The sequence below is a fragment of the Mus caroli genome, unplaced genomic scaffold, assembly GCF_978045245.1.
Source record: "Mus caroli unplaced genomic scaffold, Mus_caroli_1 scaffold_15, whole genome shotgun sequence".
Classification (NCBI taxonomy): Eukaryota; Metazoa; Chordata; class Mammalia; order Rodentia; family Muridae; genus Mus; species Mus caroli.
This window is the reverse complement of record NW_028227270.1, coordinates 50,856,475-50,873,914: the sequence shown is the minus strand read 5'-3', so window position 1 is coordinate 50,873,914 and position 17,440 is coordinate 50,856,475. Positions and strand designations below refer to the sequence as shown.

Below are 17,440 nucleotides of genomic sequence, written 5' to 3'. Positions count from 1 at the left end.
GAGAGAAAGAAAGGTTGCCACCTACCTTGTTTGTTGTGCTAAATTCATAAACAACTTCTTTCTCTTGATCTCTCATGACAGGCTTTTTGGAGATATTTCCCACATACACATGACTACGAATGACAGGTAGCAGGTCGAACGAGGACTCGGCAATCTTCCTCAGAGCCCGAGTTATGGCTATGTTATATGACTCTGCCATCTCCCTTGGGTTTACACGCAGAAGTGAAGCTGCACTGCAGACTGGGACATCAGCTTGCTCTTCCTCGGCTGGCATGACTTCAGCCAGTGGGCTTCCTCCTTGGGGGTCCTCGGGGACTCCTTCCCCAGTGACCTCCCTGGTGTCTGGTTCTGGGGACTTGTCCAGGCGCAGTCTTTTAGCACTCCTCAGCATGGATACTGCTAGTGTTCTTTTCCCACCTGCATCCTGCTGAACACCCGAGTCTTGTGACTTACCTTGGCTACTGTCAGCACCAGAGCTGCCCCCCGTTAGGACAAATGCAGTTGATGTTGAGGTTATAGCTTTGAGTCCTAGGAGAGCACTGACCCGCCCTGGTAACACCTTTCCATCCACAGTGGAGCCTCGGGAGAGCTGCATGTTCCCTTTGAGGAGGCTGAGGGTCCGCGCTCTGGCAGATAACTCTGGGTACATGGTGTCAAGGATTTTTACGGAATTCTCCTGCTGCGGCCCGCTCACAGCCGCATGGCCTGGTGCGCAGGATGGGAGTCGGCCAGGCACAGGAAGTGCATGCTTTGGTGTAGCAGCACAGAACTGCAACGGAGAGGACACTATCCTTCCAGTAGCTGCTGCTGTGGATGGGGACGGAGAGGGATCCAGCGGGGAGGCCTGCTGGAGTTCCTCAGGCCATGGAACTTCACACAGGGGGGAAACATGGCCAGCAGGTGAGGACCTTGAGGACGGACCAGAGTTTGGTACCAGAGGAGACAGTGTCTGTGATGACCTTGGAGGTGTGGCTATTAGTGGGGGGAGCAAGGGAGGCAACGGTGGCCCCACTTCTTGCCGGATCTTGCTCAGAGTGTCAGGGGAACAGTTGGTGGGGGTGGACATATCTGTACCTGCCATGATGGGCTGAGCTTGGCTTCTTGGCATTTTTATATTTGTTCCTTCCCCTGAGGCTGGCTGAGGGACTTCATTCAGATGCACTTCCCCTCTGTTGAGTACTAGTGTCTTAGCTAGCTTGCTTGCTTGATCTTTGTTGGAAATTTTTGATCGAGGCTTATTTTTACCAAGTGGCTCTAATTTCCAGTTATAATATGTGTGATCAGATGCAACTTTCTCGGTCTCAAGTGTCTGGTCATATATCTGAGAACGGATCCAGATGCTAGGTTTAACGGGTCTGTTCCGAAGACGACTCTTATCAAAGTTGGCACTCTGACCATTGCTGGAAATATCCTCCTGGGCACCAGAGAGATCACCACCACATGGAGGCTCTTGAGGTAGAGGGCCAGAAGGGCTGGCTTCGGGGGACTTCTCCATAGAACCGTCATCTAGGCCTCCCTGATCCTGGGAGGGAGCAGCATCCCCAAGAGTGTCACATAGAACTACTTGTTCCATGCCAGGGGAGATGGCCACACCACTGATGATAGTCCAGTTGTCTCCCTTTTCAATCACAAGGTCTTGATCCTTATTTATAAGTACACTTATAACCTCGGAGGTCACTGCAGAGATCTGGTACCGAAACGCCGTCTCTGCCACACAATCAGAACTCTGCTCTAACCTTGGTGGGGTTGAAGAGTCAGAACTCAGGGTCACCAGCTCCCCAGGTTCTGCTAGGCCCTCTTCCTCAATGCTGAGGCACTCCCCAGAATTGGGCTCCTCCTCATAGCTGCTCTGAATGTGCTCAGGGTCAGACCTGCTACTGAGCGGGGAGCTGTCCCCACCATCCACAGCTGATGGGTCAGGCAACTCAGCAGTGTGGGGCATGGGGCTGGACGTTTCCTCAGGCAGAGCATCTTCTGTCAGATCTTCGGCTACTTGGCTGTGATACGTACTTACAAGCAATGCCTGCTCAGTATCCTTCCCACCACAGTCCACAGGGTTTGTATCGAGTTCTTCCCCGGTCTTGGTGAGAACGTCAGATGGCACTTCCAGGGGACATTGAGCATGCTGGCATGATGTCCTATCACAACAGTCATCTCCCTCTGACTCAGCCCACTCTCCCGAGGCTTTAAGTAGCTTTTCTTCACAGAACCTCTTCCCAGACTTCTTTCTGGAGATTTCACTTTGCCTTAACTCTTTGTTCATTTCTTCACTCAAGCTTCCTTTGCTAGAACATTCTGAAGCAGAGGCCCTTGAACTATAATCTCTTAACTGACAGCTTTCAAGAACCATAACCACCTCTGATGTAGAAAGCTTGTCTATGTAAAGAAGGGTGCTTAAGTTACATTCTTGAAGTGCGGAGGTCAGATCACCTACATCTGCGGGGTGTCCTGCCTCACCCACCCCAGCCTCTGGGTCTCCCAAAGGTCTCTGTGAGTCTTCTGCTGCCTCCTGTTGTCTGTGCCCCATCACAGCTTCAGCCTCATGCTCTCCCTCACTGCAACTAACAGCTTCGTCCTCTACTTCGGTGTCTTCCGCTCCCAGCTCTCTGATACCTGTGTAGCAGTAGGAAGCCCCAGGAAGACTACTTTGGGAGGTCCCTTGTGTCTCCTCTTCTGCACGGCTGAGGCTTGAAGGGCAAACAGGGACTGTGGGTACAGGAGCTCTGAGAGGACCCCTGCTGGGCACTATGGGAGGTGCACTGGCATTCTGTGGAGCACTATGAGACTCTCTGGCAACTACAGGGGCTTCAGTGTCTGCCTGGTGATGAGGTCCATGGGGCATCTGTTCAGCAGGGAAGACTCCTGATGTCACCCCAGACGGAAGCAGCTCCCCAGCCTCCAGCCTACTGGCACCTGACTGTGTGGTTTGGGGAGACTTCCTGGGCTTCTGCTGCAAGTGTTCATTCATAGCACACTGGAAGATGTTGTCTTCAGAGGAGAACGGTAATTTACGATCTGTGGAGCAACTAAAGTTCTCTGCAAGCATGGAGCCACTTGGAGAATCACAAATGGGGTTTCGCCAAGACACAGACACTTCTGGAGAAGGGATTTCTTTATCAGCTATCTGCTCTGGGACCTGTGCTATGGGGTCTCCATCTCCAACACAGGCTGATACTGATGGCATAAGACCTGTCTCCTTGCCACCATTTACAGCAGGGCTCAGTGTGTTCCCATGTGGCTGCCAGGGTTCCAGGCTGCTACCCAGCATGCTCCTTGGTCTTGCCTGCTTTGTTATGACTGACACTTGGTTTGGCAGCAAAGCAGCAGCTGCATTAGATTCTGGAGGGATGGTACTTTCTCCAGAAGGTCCACACATAGCTGTTAGGCTGCTGTTCTGTGAGGCCGGTGTAGCTTTCTCTAGCTGGAGCCTGTTCCTTTGCTGGTACTCTGAGGAAGCTCTGGGGCTACCCCCACTACCTCGCCTTAGGACATCACTGCGGTGCCATGAGGTACTGTCAGCAGAGCCAGGGCTCCTTCTGGTGAAGCCAGCCTGCGAACGTGCCAGTGAGGTCCAGTCTGACTTAGGCAGTATGAGTGTAGCGCCTGACCCTCGGCCTTTACACTGTCCACCTCCTGTTGGCTTCTGAAATACTGACTGGGGAAGCGAGTGTCCCTTTGCTGTGCTTTTTAAAGTGCTGAAAGATTCCAGGCCCCTGCTTTTCCAGTCACTAAAGGTAGATGTTCCTAATTTTGACTTTGGACTCAAAGTAGACATGCTGTTTTCTGGGTCATTTTCTTTTGGGAAACATGCTGTTGGCTCAGACTGCAGAAGAAATGTGTTTAAAGTTCTAGTTGGGGACTTTTGTTCTGTGCAGGCTCCTTCTGCGGGAGTGCCTACACTGACACACCCTAGCCATGAAGTCTGGTGGTTACTGCAAACCGACACTGGTACCGAGGTAGCAGAGGAAGAAGAGGGAAGCCTAGCTGAATGGCCACGCCCTACTGCAGCTGCACATATGCCTGACTGGGGAGTGGACTCCTGCACATCTCTTTCCCTTCTCTGAAAATGGCCAGAACCAGTCACACAGTATGACTTGGAAGCAAATCCGTCAGTGAGTGTCCGTTTAGAAAATTCTGACTGGGATGGGCACAAAGCTTTTGACGACAGGGTCTTTCCTTCAGATTCTATGAGTTCACTGAAGGTCCTCTTGCCAAGGGAAGAAAAACAAATCTCTGACTCCCCAGCTCCAGCTTCCTTCTTTCGTGCTGGGCCTCTGGATGCCATCTCTAGCCACAGTTTTCTGTTATGCTTCAGCAGCCCTTTTCCAACTTGCACAGACTTATCCACCTCCCTGGCCTCCACCATTCTTTCTGCCTCTTCTACAGAGTCTCCTCTGTCCCTCACGAATTCAGATGATTCAGTCCAGTGCCTTCCCTGAGCTAGAGAAGCTGTGGCTGAGGGTTCTCCCAGTGCTGTTCTTCCAGTAACAAATCCAAGAGGTGTCAGATTGTTTACAGCCTGGGTGGCTTCCAGTGACCCAGGCTTTTTCACGTATGTATCACTCCTTTTAATTTTTTCAAGCAAGTCAAAATAGCCCCGTGACTCCGCTGTGTAATCTTCCAGAGCTGATTCCATAGATTCTCTCGGTGGGACAGAGTCACTATCGCTGGAATCCGTGAACTCTCCAAAGAAGGATTCCTTAAAGTCACACAAAGCACACAGTCACTGTCAGCACAACTAAGCACATTTACTCAACACCACACCTGTGAGGTGTGTGAGGCTCTGGGGTGGTGCTTGCTCTACCAATTCTTAAGAAGCCAGGTCCTATAACCAAGGCCCTCCCAGTCCCAGGCTACAGAGCACCCAGGCTGGGTCTGTCCTTTCAGCTCTCGTGTGTTCCTAGTCCTGGGCTCTGTGAAAGAGGAAACTGTACACTGAGGTTTGCTGGCTTCTGGCTCCATCGCCCTCTGGTTCCTCTCCTTGTGAGACTCATGCCAAGGCCAGCCCCTGAGCCATGTTATTATTCTGAGGACTGCATAGATCCAGAAATACTTCTCCAGACAGTGGCAAGTCACCTCTGCTCCAAAACCCCTCCCACATGCTCAACTAGTGGCTCGCATCTGGGTTAACTGCCTCTCTCTTAGGTCATCAAACCCTATCCTTCATATGCATATGGGAAGGGTGAGCTCAAGGCTGGAACCTAATTGTCCACATGTAAAACCCCCCAATCACCAATGACTGAAGTCAGGACAGCTCTCTCAGTGCTCCCCCATATTCCCCTACCTGTCTTTCTCTGGTAGTGGCCAAGGATGCTGACTGGATCCCCACCTTTTCCTTATTCTTACTGAATGCCGCCACAGCTACATGGCTCTGCTTTACACAGCCACAGAGTTTAAGTGTCTATACCCTGCTCATCCCCATGGTAGGTATCATGTGTAGGTATCATGTCTTATTTTAGATGAGACAAAGCATAGGTAAGAAATCAGTATGAAAATCGATGGGTATTCATAGAACTCCAAGTGGGGCTCTGCCACTCATTTCACATTAGCTATTTTGCAACTACTTTGAGTCTATTTCCCCTAAAGACCACAGTAAAAATGCTATCAAGTACCATTCCCTAAGTCATTTTTTTAAACTGGACCAGCCTCGGGCCCCAATGCCACCACCTGTACCCAGGTATTAGGACCTAGTCCTGAGCAGCATCCCTCCTCCTTCTGAACTGTTGGTCCTTTCCTATTCATACTGTGACTCAACAGAACTTTCTTATGAAAATCCGTCACAGCCCTCGCCTTCAGAGCTAAGGATTTCCCACCTCCCTAATCACACCGTTGAGTTCCCTAGAAGACTCGCATGGCCCTTCCAGAAATAGCCCACAAAAGTTCCCCCAAGCCATGTCAGCCTTGGGTTGAACACTGATATAGAGCGGCGTCTCTCCTGAAACCACTCGCTCCTCGCAGCTTTCTTTCAAGGGCTCCTCTCTTTCCACCAGCCTCTCAGCTCTGTAGTCTGAGGCAGAGTGTGACCTGCAGGCTAGCAGAACTCTCTCTAAGCAGAGGAGCTCTATGCTGGGGTCTACTTTCACACACCAGCCCAGCTCTATAACCTCCATCACCGTTGTACCCACAGTACCTGACTAGGTGTCTGGAATAGAAGTGCAGGCCAAGTCTCCTCAGGGGAGCAAATAGTATGTAAACGTTTGAAGATATACCCAAGGCTGAAATGCTCCTGGGTGGAGGGTCAGCAATGTTAGACATGGAGAGTTTTCTGACTCTGGAAACATCCCATGTTTGCAAGAGTATGTTTCATCCTCTCCATGTTTATCTCATGCTATGCACTAGCAATATAAATAAATGCCATCTTTGTACATAAGAACTATAATTAAAGACAAATAGAATGCAGCTCTAAAGCAAAGGGAAGAAAATCACAATGCATATATTGATCCAAAGGATCCTGGCACAGCTTTTTCTTTCCTTGTTACTTCATAGTAAAACTGGCTAAAATGAACAGTTTTCCTGAGTACCCTAATACCTTTAAAATACCCTGGACAAAGGACAAACACATCAAAATGGAATTAAAATTCAGAAAGTCAACTCACAGGTGCCAGGGAAGAAGGTAAAGAGCCTGATGCCATCGGAGGGGGTGAGGGCACTGGAGACAGAAGAGGAGGGGGAAGTTTGAAGAAGTCGATTGCAGCTTGAAGATCATCATCAAAAAAGTGTTCGTGGTCATAGACGTTGGTCCTGTTCCCATCATCAGGCCTCTGCCCTGAGACTTCAGAATGCCTCTCCTCACAAAAAGCATGCTCAGTGCTGGGGCTTGCCCCACTGGGCAGCTCTTCTTCAGCACTCTCCGAGGAAGAAAAGTCACCCTCCATCTCCATGGAGAGCTTGGAGAAGAAAGAACGCATGTCTGCGGCCCTGGCAGGGCTGCCTTGCACTGGGAGCAGCTCATCTTGCTCAGAGGCTCGGGCTGCACTGCTTCCTTTGGCAGGTTTTTCTGAACCGGAGAGAAGCAGGCATTGCATATTTAATAATGCCAAGGAAACGCACAAATTACATCCTGATAACAGGTCACATTACTAACACAATTAACTTGAAATGAGTAGATGGCTTCAAAAAGGTCACCAACCAACTTCTAAAGTTATCATAGACTGGGACAGGGTTGTGGATGGAGTGGTCCATTGAGGTACCAGGGCTAACTCACAGCACAGCAGCAGGACAGAGGCCCCACTGCCTAAACACACTGGGAGATGCTTTCCCTTCAACAACGGCCTAATGTACCTTTTATAGAAAGCCTACGGGTAGGTTTGATATTGGTTGATTTCAGATGACTGTTCAGAAAGAGAAAACTCTCTGACTCAGTTTGTGGATAGAGATCTTTGTCACGTGCTCCCTCCCTCAAACACTGCTAGCATGGTGTGACAAACAGGCAACTATACAATTTTGGGGTGGGGGGTGGGGTCTTTGAGTGTCATGAACTTCAGTTGATGATGATGATTTAGCCTAGAAAGATGGATACCACGTGGTCACTGCAGTCACCAGGTATTTGACATAGGAGCAAGACCTCTTCAGAGGTGAGACTGGAACAGAGAAGTGCCTCGGCAGGACAAGTATGTCTGAGGCACACAGGAGCTGCTCTGGGGCAGCGACTAGTAAATATTAACTTGCAATGCACTGGTGAGACAGAAGCAGCAGCAGAGTGAGCAGAGGAGAGGGGAGTACGGGACTGTAGTGCACTGGGAAGCAGGAGAGCTACCCTGACATGAAACAGACCAGAGTCAGCAGTGGACAGGAGAGGGGCAGCCTTCCTTAAGCAAGAATTCCTGGAACTAAATGCAGAAGAAATTAGAGAAACAAAACCCCAAAAAAACCCACAAACCTTCCCTGGGCCAACTGGAAGCAAAGGAGATCGACTACAGATGTGATCCTCAATGAATCACAGTGTGCCATGCATTCTGTTCCTAGTCCCCAGCACAGTGTCCTGAGCAGAAATGGAGTCTCAGACTAGATCTAGTGTAGGTGAAATGGGCCATTTCCATGAGCCCCACAGTTGGTTAGCAGGATTGGGGAAAGTTCAGATGGAGTCATTCTTATGTGAAAATAAGAATAACTTAAAAGAAGCTACTGTGTAGGACAGGAAGAGTACTTGGTCTTCCACAGACACCTGCCAAGCGTGCCTTAGTTTCCCCTCCAAGTGCTCTGAGGAGAGCTGCTACCAAAGGCTGACAGTGACCTGCTGGGGTTTAGAGTCGCACTCCTTCATACATTTCCAAGTGCCCACTCTCCGCTACACACTGGAGGCGGAGATACCAGACACCTGTAGCAGATGCTGTCGCACTCTTGCCTCAGGAGCGTCTGTGGGGTCTCTCACCTGGGATCCGTCTGCCGCCCTCCCCGGAGAGTCTGTGCGCAGTGTTCACACAGAGCCACAGCTCTTTCAGGAGAACTTTCACCTTCCCTGTCAACAGCAAAGCAGAGATATTAGGCCCAGTGCTGTGCCTGGAGACTTCTTCTCCAGCAGGAAGCAGCACCCAAACCTCACTGCGACCACTGCGCTCTCATCAAAGTCAGGCAAGGCTTCTGCTACAACCCCAAGACTCGACACAGGCTTGTTTGCTCTTTTTCTTTCTTCTAGAGCAGTGGTTCTCAATCTTTCCAATGCTGTGACCCTTCAATATACAGCTCTTCATGTTGTGGTGACCCCCAATCATAAAATGATTTTTGTTGCTACTTCATAACTAATTTTCTAATGTAAGATCTGTTTTCTGATGGTCTTAGGCAACCCCTGTGGAAGGGTCAATTGCCAAAGGGTCATGACCCACAGGTTGAGAACCACTGTTCTAGGGATGGACTCAGAAGCCCCAGCCCATTTGTTATTAAAGGCGTTACAGTTTCTCTCTATTACAGCAAGTTAGCCTGTGCCTTTGTTCCACAGTGCTGAGATGGATACAACAGTAGCAAAGCATCCCTCAGTTAACTGAGTCCATCAGCACAGGCACCAGATAACCATGAAGCAACCACCCAGAGGACTGATGGATGGTACACAGTCCATGGACATGACGGGAAGGGATGGAAGCAATATGCAGAAAAGCCTGCAGAGGGCGCCCACAGCACAAGACTTCACAGAAGAAGACAGGCTTTAACAGGATGGGAAACTGCTGGGACTTAAATACCAAAAATCTCTGGACTCTCAAACTGCTACAGAACCACTGACCCAAGTTGAAAGACCCAGGGGAGACATAAGTAATAGAGGCCTGATAAAAACCATAAGAACAGTATAATATCAGGGATAAAATCTCTGTAACTCATTAAATACACAAATTTCAAAAATAGCCATCAAGGCAAATCTATCCACGAAAATGTAAACACAAAGAGCCCGAGGTGAAGCATGGAGTAAGCACTAACCCATGCCAATTACATTTCAACATGAAAGGATTCTGAGGCCAAAGCACAGATCTCTAGAAGGTCCTTAAGCCTAAGCTTTATGAAATGGGTAAAATCACTAACCCAGGTCAAGAGAAAATTGAATAGATCAACCTTTCGAGTTAAAATCTCCAGGAAATCCGCCACTGGTTTAATACAGTATACTCATATTAGGATACTAAACTGTCACCCCCAAAATGAAGTCCACAGATGGGGATACCAAGACAAGCATGGCTGACATAGTTACCACTGGAGGCTCCAGACCCCTGTGGCTAGCTGAGAAGCTTATCTGAATTATAATTTAACCTACCCCAGAGCCTGCTTCCAAATACTGTAATCCCCTGTGCTTAAATGACCTGACCACGGTCCCTGCTTAGTACCATATACCCAAAGCAGCCAACAAGGAACCCTAAAAACAAAGAAAACAAGTTACTTTTTCATCCTCCTGGAGAACAGTTACAAAGCCAAGGAGCACACGTGCCCTCAGAACTGACCTTAACGCTGGCCTTCCCAACAAGCAGAGAGAAATCCTCAGTGCGGCTTTCTGACTGAGTTGTGAGTGGGCACCTGCTTAATCTCTGAATAGCATGCTTATAGGACTGTCCCACTCCACTGTCCCTGTGTACCAAGAGCATCTTCTTTAGTCTGATGAGGATGCCAGAGTGTGGCTAGAGTGAACCTGCTCAGCTCTTCCTTTACAGAAGCGTAACTGCTCGGGCAGCCACTCCTCTTGAGAAAGCAAGCTACACTGTTCAATACCTGCTGAGCTGAAGCAACACTACGTTTACGAATGCCTGACACTTTTATGATCTACCCTTCTTCTCCTATGGATGCTGCGTATTGACACCTGATGGCTCAACTGCTATTTGAAAGGGGAGGTCTCTTACTCTGTTTATCTTCAGACAGGTCAACAAAGCACACTGGAGGTTTGCATGATACTGGACACAACAGCAGCACACTCTGTCTGCTCTAATCCCATTTCCAAGTGAGACTTGTAACATTCTTTGGCCTGTCATCTGCTCTCCACGCCTGAGGACGACACTGGGAATGGAAGCTGCCATGAGCAGAGGCTGCACAGGCACAAGCACGGGCTTTCCTATTCTTAATCACATTTACAGTGGGTTGTTGTTTCCAGGACCACCACCCAGCATCAGTTCCAAAGGTCTAATCATTGTAACTGCCATGTTTTCCTGTTTTATTGACTTAAGGGAGGAGAGGATTTTTATCAACATCACATTTACATGATTGCTGTACTAGCCAAACCTTTATGAAGTTTCTAAAGAACTCGGTATGTGGTTTACAGTCCTTATAAATGGTTGTTCTGGCAGTTGCTTCTTTAGCCTTCTACAACCCCTTCTTTCGAACACACACACAGAAGTTCCCCCCATGAAGAGGGCAACTTCCTCAGGAAACCCTGGAGGCTTGCTTGGCATAGTTCCATGTGCTTGGGTATAGAATGTTTTCTTACCAGACCTCAGCATCCTGAACCCCTTATTCCACACAGAATTGTCCTGAAGCCTGGACTTGCTCAGTCGGCCTTACTGCTCTCATACAGACACTGTGAGCCTATCTTAAGTCAGCTTCAGGTACTTAACAATTTCTGCCTTATTTGATCTGAGGCAGGCATGCACTCTATTAGCCTGTTAAAGCTGCTCTCTGCCCCTGTGGTGTCAAAAAACATTCACTACCTGTGCTTCTGACTAGGGATTTTCCTTTTCCTCCTCACAGATCAGCCCTCCTGGCTCTACTCACCCCTTTGAAGCCCTGGAGCAGGTGAATGCTGAGACCATGGCATTCAGCGTGTTTGGTGCTGTTCCTTTACAGTCCATCCTCAGAGGACCCACACTTCATCTCCCAGCTCAGGAATCTACTACTAGGCTAGCCAACACTTTATCAGGTCCCTCCACCTCCTGTGATGAAGTGGCCCATGGGCATGTCCCCAAGCATGCTGAAGGACGCTAACAGGCCTGAGTATTGCAGCAGCTCATGGGCATGTCCCCGAGCTTGCTGAAGGATGCTAACAGTCTGAGCATTGCAGTGGCCCATGGGCATGTCCCCGAGCATGCTGAAGGACACTAACAGGTCTGAGCATTGCAGTGGCCCATGGGCATGTCCCCGAGCATGCTGAAGGACGCTAACAGGTCTGAGCATTGCAGTGGCCCATGGGCATGTCCCCGAGCATGCTGAAGGACGCTAACGGTCTGAGCATCTCTTACTCATGTGCTAATACTGGTTCTTTAGTCTTCTACAATTGGAGGGCTTTCCATGCCACTTGAACTTTTCCAAGTTTTAGTGAAGGGTTTAGGCAAACTAACGGCAGACAAAGTCTCCTTCCGTGCCTACACTCTGAATCTACTGTCTGTCAACCACTGCAGGTCCTCCTTTCAGGTCCTATGGAAGGCTAGGGAGTGGGCTTACTTACGAGAATTTAAACAGTGTGTATAAGCATCTTATTGGGAGGGCAGGGAAAGCAGAGCCCTCAAACCAGTCATTACTTATTTCACCTCTAACAGTTCTCATTCACAGCTCACACTATAAACTACACCTGGGGAGTTCCTGAACAAAACTCTAGCACGGTTTCTATACCTGGCAGGCTCCTCTTTAATCAGTTATGCGTACAACATTGATGCTCTGGCTCTCAGACCTGGAAGAGCAACCTCTGAAACTGTTCTTCTCTGCTACCATGATCAGCTTTCCATCTTCTGCTTCACTTTCTTCTATAGATGCTAAACCTTGACAGTAGGGTTCTCAACATTCCTAATGCTGTGACCCTTTAATACAGCCTCTCATATTGTGGTGACCTGAAGCCAGACAATTATTTTAGTTGTTACTTCATAACTATACTTTTGCTGTTACAAGTCATAGTGTAAATAGCTGTGTTTTTCAGTGGTTTTAGGTGACCTCTGACCCCTGTGAAAGAGTCATTTGAGCCCTATAGATCATGACCCACAGGTTGGGAACCACCAATCGAAAGTGTCCAGGAAAGCTACTCCTGTTTTTGGAGACAGTGTATCATTAGCCAGGGTGATTTCAGATTCAAAATGATCCAAACTGCTCACCCCTGGATATTCCAAGTGCTGATGCAGTGTCTGTGTCCTGCCTGTGCCTGCTGCATCTACCCTAACTGAGCTCTGTAAGCAGCAGTACTTGACCACTCAGATATGGCCTCCTTGTTTTATTTATTGTCCCCAGAAAACACACTGCAGAGCTATGGCCAGTTCTGCCTCACTTAACACTGCTCAGTACCCAGGGAACTTAATAAATTAATCTGGTAGGCTATAATCTAGGCAGAAACCTATCTGTACTTGCTGAAATAAAGTGAGATTTATATAAATACTTTTCACAGTCAATGTCTTTGTTGAGTCTTTCTTTCATATATTTTATAAGAAAATAGTTGGCTTTATACACATGTATAAGCAAGCCTGTATATGTAACAAATCTAACCATCCAAAATAACAAAGTATCTACAAAGCCGTATTTTCACAGAAACTCTGGCACATGAGCCAGCCAAGCACAATAAGCAACACCAAAGGGAGCACAACTGTCAGCACACTCACTCTTATCTATGCTTCCGTGCGAGTCGCTTGAGATCTGTGTCCCGATGTGTCTCAACTCTGAAAACATATATGGAAAAGGATTTAAAATGAACACTGCACACACAAACTGGCCCTCCACATAAGCATTAACCAAATACTCACCCTTCTCATTTTTCTGTTTGGAAAATTCATCAAGCCTTTCCTGTGCAGGAGGGAGAGAAAAACCAAGAGTGCTTATGCTGTACAGACATTGTGCAGGCACCAGGGGGCAAAGGTCAGGCAGGGGCAAGATAACAATGACTGTAGTCACAGTTTGGATGCCACGGAAGTCCTGAGTCATAGCTGTGAAGTGTGTGCATCTTTTACCGAGCACCTGTGTCTACAGAAGCCCCGTCAGGGATGTAAAGTGTGTGCATCATTTTACCCAGTACCTGTGTCTTCTTAAACTCCTTTTCAAGTATTTTCTTTTCACTTCTCAGTTGCTTGAAGTCCTGAGTTTGCTTGACAGCAGCCTCTGTTGAACAGGTATAGCAAAGCAACGGAAAGAGGGGTGGGTTAGTGACCTCCCATCAAACGCAACCCAGCACAAGCTTCTTCTCTCCATGTCACACACAGCGAGTGCTTATTCATCAAACCACGGACTGACGAAGGCTGTAAGGGTCCCTTCCACACCAGGCACAGCAATCCCAAATCCTTGCACACAACACTGGCTGCTCACGGACAGCATACAGAGGTTTAGATTGTGACCGATCACTCTAATTCATTTCCTCTTCGGTTCAAAAGCACCAAACAGTGCACATACCGGTAAGAATCTCACCAGAACCAACATCACAGAGATACACATGCAGCAATGCCAAGGATAGCAGTGTCATACAAGACACTGGAACAGTTCTCTTCTCCCTAGGTTTGACAGTCCTTGACACTTGTAGGGAAAATTACTTTTGTTACATGAAAAACAAAGGCCACATTTAATTTCACTGAAGGTCTGGTCTCTAAGTTGCATGCATCCTCTCAGGCACACCAGTCATCTGCACAGACAAGGGAGGACAAGGCTGAGCACTCATGCACTTAGCGCTTGTCAGTGTTCACAGGATGGATGTTCCAACCGTCTGCAGTTGAGTCTACACTGAGGACGAGGACAAGAAATACTCAGTCACTCTTGCTCTAAATGGCCTTTTGCAACTAAATCTGAACTCCTTCCAGGAAACCCTCATTCTGAAGCAGAAGCCAACCACCGTGATGCTGGGAGTCAATGGAGGTGGCAGACACCTGGGACCATGTTGGCCAGAGAGTGACAGCACAGATGATGCCTGTATCTGAGACTACCTATGAGTGACTACAGACAACCCAGACAGTCCAATCTGAGCTGGCCGCGGAAAACACAGTTAAGCTGGAAGGACAGAACAGAGCCCAGGGTGGCCCTTTTGCCTTCTGCCTACTCAGAAACAAGAAGCACTAAATACAAGTGGGACTCTTCCCAGAATCCTCTGTGTGTGCTAGAGCCATCTATGTGCAGCAGCCCTGACATCAACTCAGCCCAGTCTCCAGTCATGTGAGTAGAGGGAGCTTCAATTGAGGAAATGCCCCCTATAAGATCAGTGTGCAGGCAAGCCTGTATGGCATTTTCTTAATTAGTGATTGATGTGGGAGGTCTCAGTCCATTGTGGGTGGTTACATCCCTGAGTTGCAGGCCCTGGTTTCCTATCAGCAGGCTGAGCAAGCTACAAGGAACAAACCAGGAAACAGCATCACTCCATAGTCTTTGCATCAGCTCCTGCCTCCAGGTTCCTGTCTTGTTTGAGTTCCAGCCTTGACTTCCCACAATAGATTGTGATATACAAACCAAATAAACTCTCTCCTCCCCAAAATGGTGTTTATCATATGACTGGAAATCTTGACTAGGACAAATCACAGAGGGACACCCTTTTCTAGAAACTACCAACTTCAGTTGAAACAGAGAGAGACCTAACACTGAGTCACTGTGTTTCCTTCCATGCTGCCTGTTTCCAGCAGCAAGCGGTGACAGGGAAGGGAAGATGATTAACCAGTGTACCCAGTTCTCATCTCCACACACTGAGGTGACTACAGAGGAGAGCAGCACACATCCCTTCCTAGCACATGCACTGACACTTCATAGTTGCACACTGTAGCACAAGTCTGTGTAACAATGTGACTCAGCTGGCCAGAGAACAACAGCCGCACGTACCTTCCAGCTTCTTCACCTTAGCTTCTAGTTTCTTCTTCCTAAGAATAAAACCTTGTTAGTTAGATGGCAAAAGATATTGAGTGCACCACACATATCATTCTAATTAGTGAGACTTATATAAGAGATGTTGCTCACAACTAGTAACACACTAAACTACCAGCATCTTATGGTAGAATGAGCCTGAGAAAGAACACTGCACCATTTAATGTGTAGTATTTCTAAGACGGGGTTTTTAAAAATCTGACTTCTGTTTGAGAACACAAAATAGGCCTATTGAGTCTTTGCCATAAACACATGGGAGACTTCCTTTTCCTTCAGGACAGTACATGTCATCTCTGAGCTGTGTCCAAATGATCTCCCTGGGTTACCCAGCACCTAACCCACTGGGTGTGGGAACTAAAGGGGGGCAGGGGAAGGGAGGATAGCCCACGTCCGGCCAGAGTTCCTCCTATGCTCTGGACAGGCAGACACGGGAGGGCTGCCGGACACTTTCCACTCGGCCCTGGGTGGGCATCTAAGCCACTGACCCCACTCGACAGGGGGTGGACAAGGGTCAGCCCCCAACCCGGGGCCACAGAGCGACACCCTGTAGCCCCAGAGTTATGGGAGAGTGGGCTTAGGGAGAGGTTCCCATGCAGGCCAGAGTAAGCGCAGTGGGCCTAGATGAACAGAGACAGTCTATGGTTTTAGAGCTTTATTATAGAAAGGCAAGGGGAAAGAGAGAAGGTAGAAGGGGGGGGGCAGGCCATGGCCAAGAGGAGAGAAGGGGGAAAAGGAGAGAGGGAAAAAAAGCTAGAGTAAGAGAGAGAGAGCGAGGAGAGAGAGAAGAGAGAGAACGAGAGGAGAAAGTAAGAAGAGTGTAAGGGGAGTAAGAGAATGAGGTGGGGTCAAGCAGCCCTTCTTATGGTATGCTGTTATCTTTACTGTTGCTAGGGGAGGAGTCTAGCCTGAAGGTCAGAAGCTTGGGACATTGCCTACTGTGGAAAGCCGCTCCCACATTCACCATTACAAGATGGCACATGAGCTGGGTGTTTGAACAAGTAAAAAGGCTTACTGCACATGTCTCTGGATAGTCCCTGTCCGCGAGGACATACATCCGTTAAGTACGTTATCTGGTCCGTTTGGAAATGGCCCTGTGAGGATGCGCCACGTCAGAGGCGGGACAAAAATTCTATATAAGGCACAGGGCTGGGTTCCTCAGAGTCTTCGCATCCGTGTGTAAGCTTATGCTCTCCCTCTCAAGATGCATTAAAGCTTGGCTGCAGAAGGATCCTACTTGTGTGCCGTGTCGTTCTTGCTGGTCGAGTCGGACGCGCGCAAGAGCCTACATGACTACTAACCATGCTTCTCTTGTGGGGGGCTGAGGAGGCGGTAACTTCAATAGGAGCCAGGGTTCCAGGAGACATGAGAGTACTCCTTCCGTCCTGTAGGTGAATTATCACCACCGGGTCCTGGGGTTCAACATCTAGCCTCAACTGGAAACCAGACTGTCTGTGTATAGCCCAATGCCCCACAACAGGGCATTTTTCAGAAGCATGCAAGTGAGCAAGGGAAGCAGCAGGTGGAAGCTTCCCTTGGTCTAAGATGGATTTCTGAGATAAAGAAGATAGGAGGCTTAAGACAGTATCAACACACTTGTGCTCGGAGAATGTGGCTGACCTACCAAACCTGAGTGTAATTAGCACGATGCTTCTAATAGCCCACTTCACTAATGGTAACAAGTGCCCTTGCCAGTGAGATTCCACAGGTGACGCCTGGAGAGGAGAGGACTGACACAAAGATGGGAGATCCAGGACTGTGTTTCAGGACACACAGGCACAGGTGGTTTGATAGCTCTGAGCACCCCTGCAGCACCAGGTGACTTTAGTCACAACAGTCCTGACTCCTCTGAGTCAGTGGTGGGAACTTGCTGAGATTAGTCCAACTTTGCATAGCTAATTAATTATAAGCAATGAACAGAAACAGGGTTTTGGGGGTTAGGGGAGAGGAGAGGAGAGGAGAGGGGAGGGGAGGGGAGGGGAGGGGAGGGGAGGGGAGAAGAGGGTGGAGGAGGAAGAGGAGGAGGAGGAGGAAGAAGAGGAAGAGAGAGAGGGAGAGGAAGAGGAAGAGGAAGAGAAAGAGGAAGAGGAAGAGAAAGCACCATTATTTACAGCTGTTTTAGGAAAGCCACTTACTGGGCATCAGTTCTCAGGCATTCTTCTTTCACACGAGCATATTCCTGGTGAGTGTCCTGATACAGCTTCAGAGAACTCTGACAAGGAAAACATGAAACAGA

General features: G+C 48.6%; 1 protein-coding gene across 6 annotated transcripts in view; it reads right to left on the bottom strand.

Moving 5' to 3' along the window:
• Ice1 (interactor of little elongation complex ELL subunit 1) overlaps positions 1–17,440 on the bottom strand; it is a 55,332-nt gene that overhangs the window by 19,351 nt on the left and 18,541 nt on the right. For all 6 annotated transcript variants that reach the window (XR_015045401.1, XR_015045402.1, XM_085830969.1 and 3 more), the window contains exons 6-13: positions 17,340–17,416; positions 15,166–15,203; positions 13,391–13,473; positions 13,122–13,161; positions 12,981–13,037; positions 8,372–8,458; positions 6,597–6,997; positions 26–4,699 (exon numbers count right to left, since the gene is read on the bottom strand). Coding sequence is in view for 4 of the 6 variants with exons in the window: in XM_085830969.1 (XP_085687095.1) it covers positions 26–4,699; positions 6,597–6,997; positions 8,372–8,458; positions 12,981–13,037; positions 13,122–13,161; positions 13,391–13,473; positions 15,166–15,203; positions 17,340–17,416 (5,457 nt within the window). In the remaining 2 variants the exon portion in view is untranslated. The remainder of the gene's footprint in view (positions 1–25; positions 4,700–6,596; positions 6,998–8,371; positions 8,459–12,980; positions 13,038–13,121; positions 13,162–13,390; positions 13,474–15,165; positions 15,204–17,339; positions 17,417–17,440) is intronic.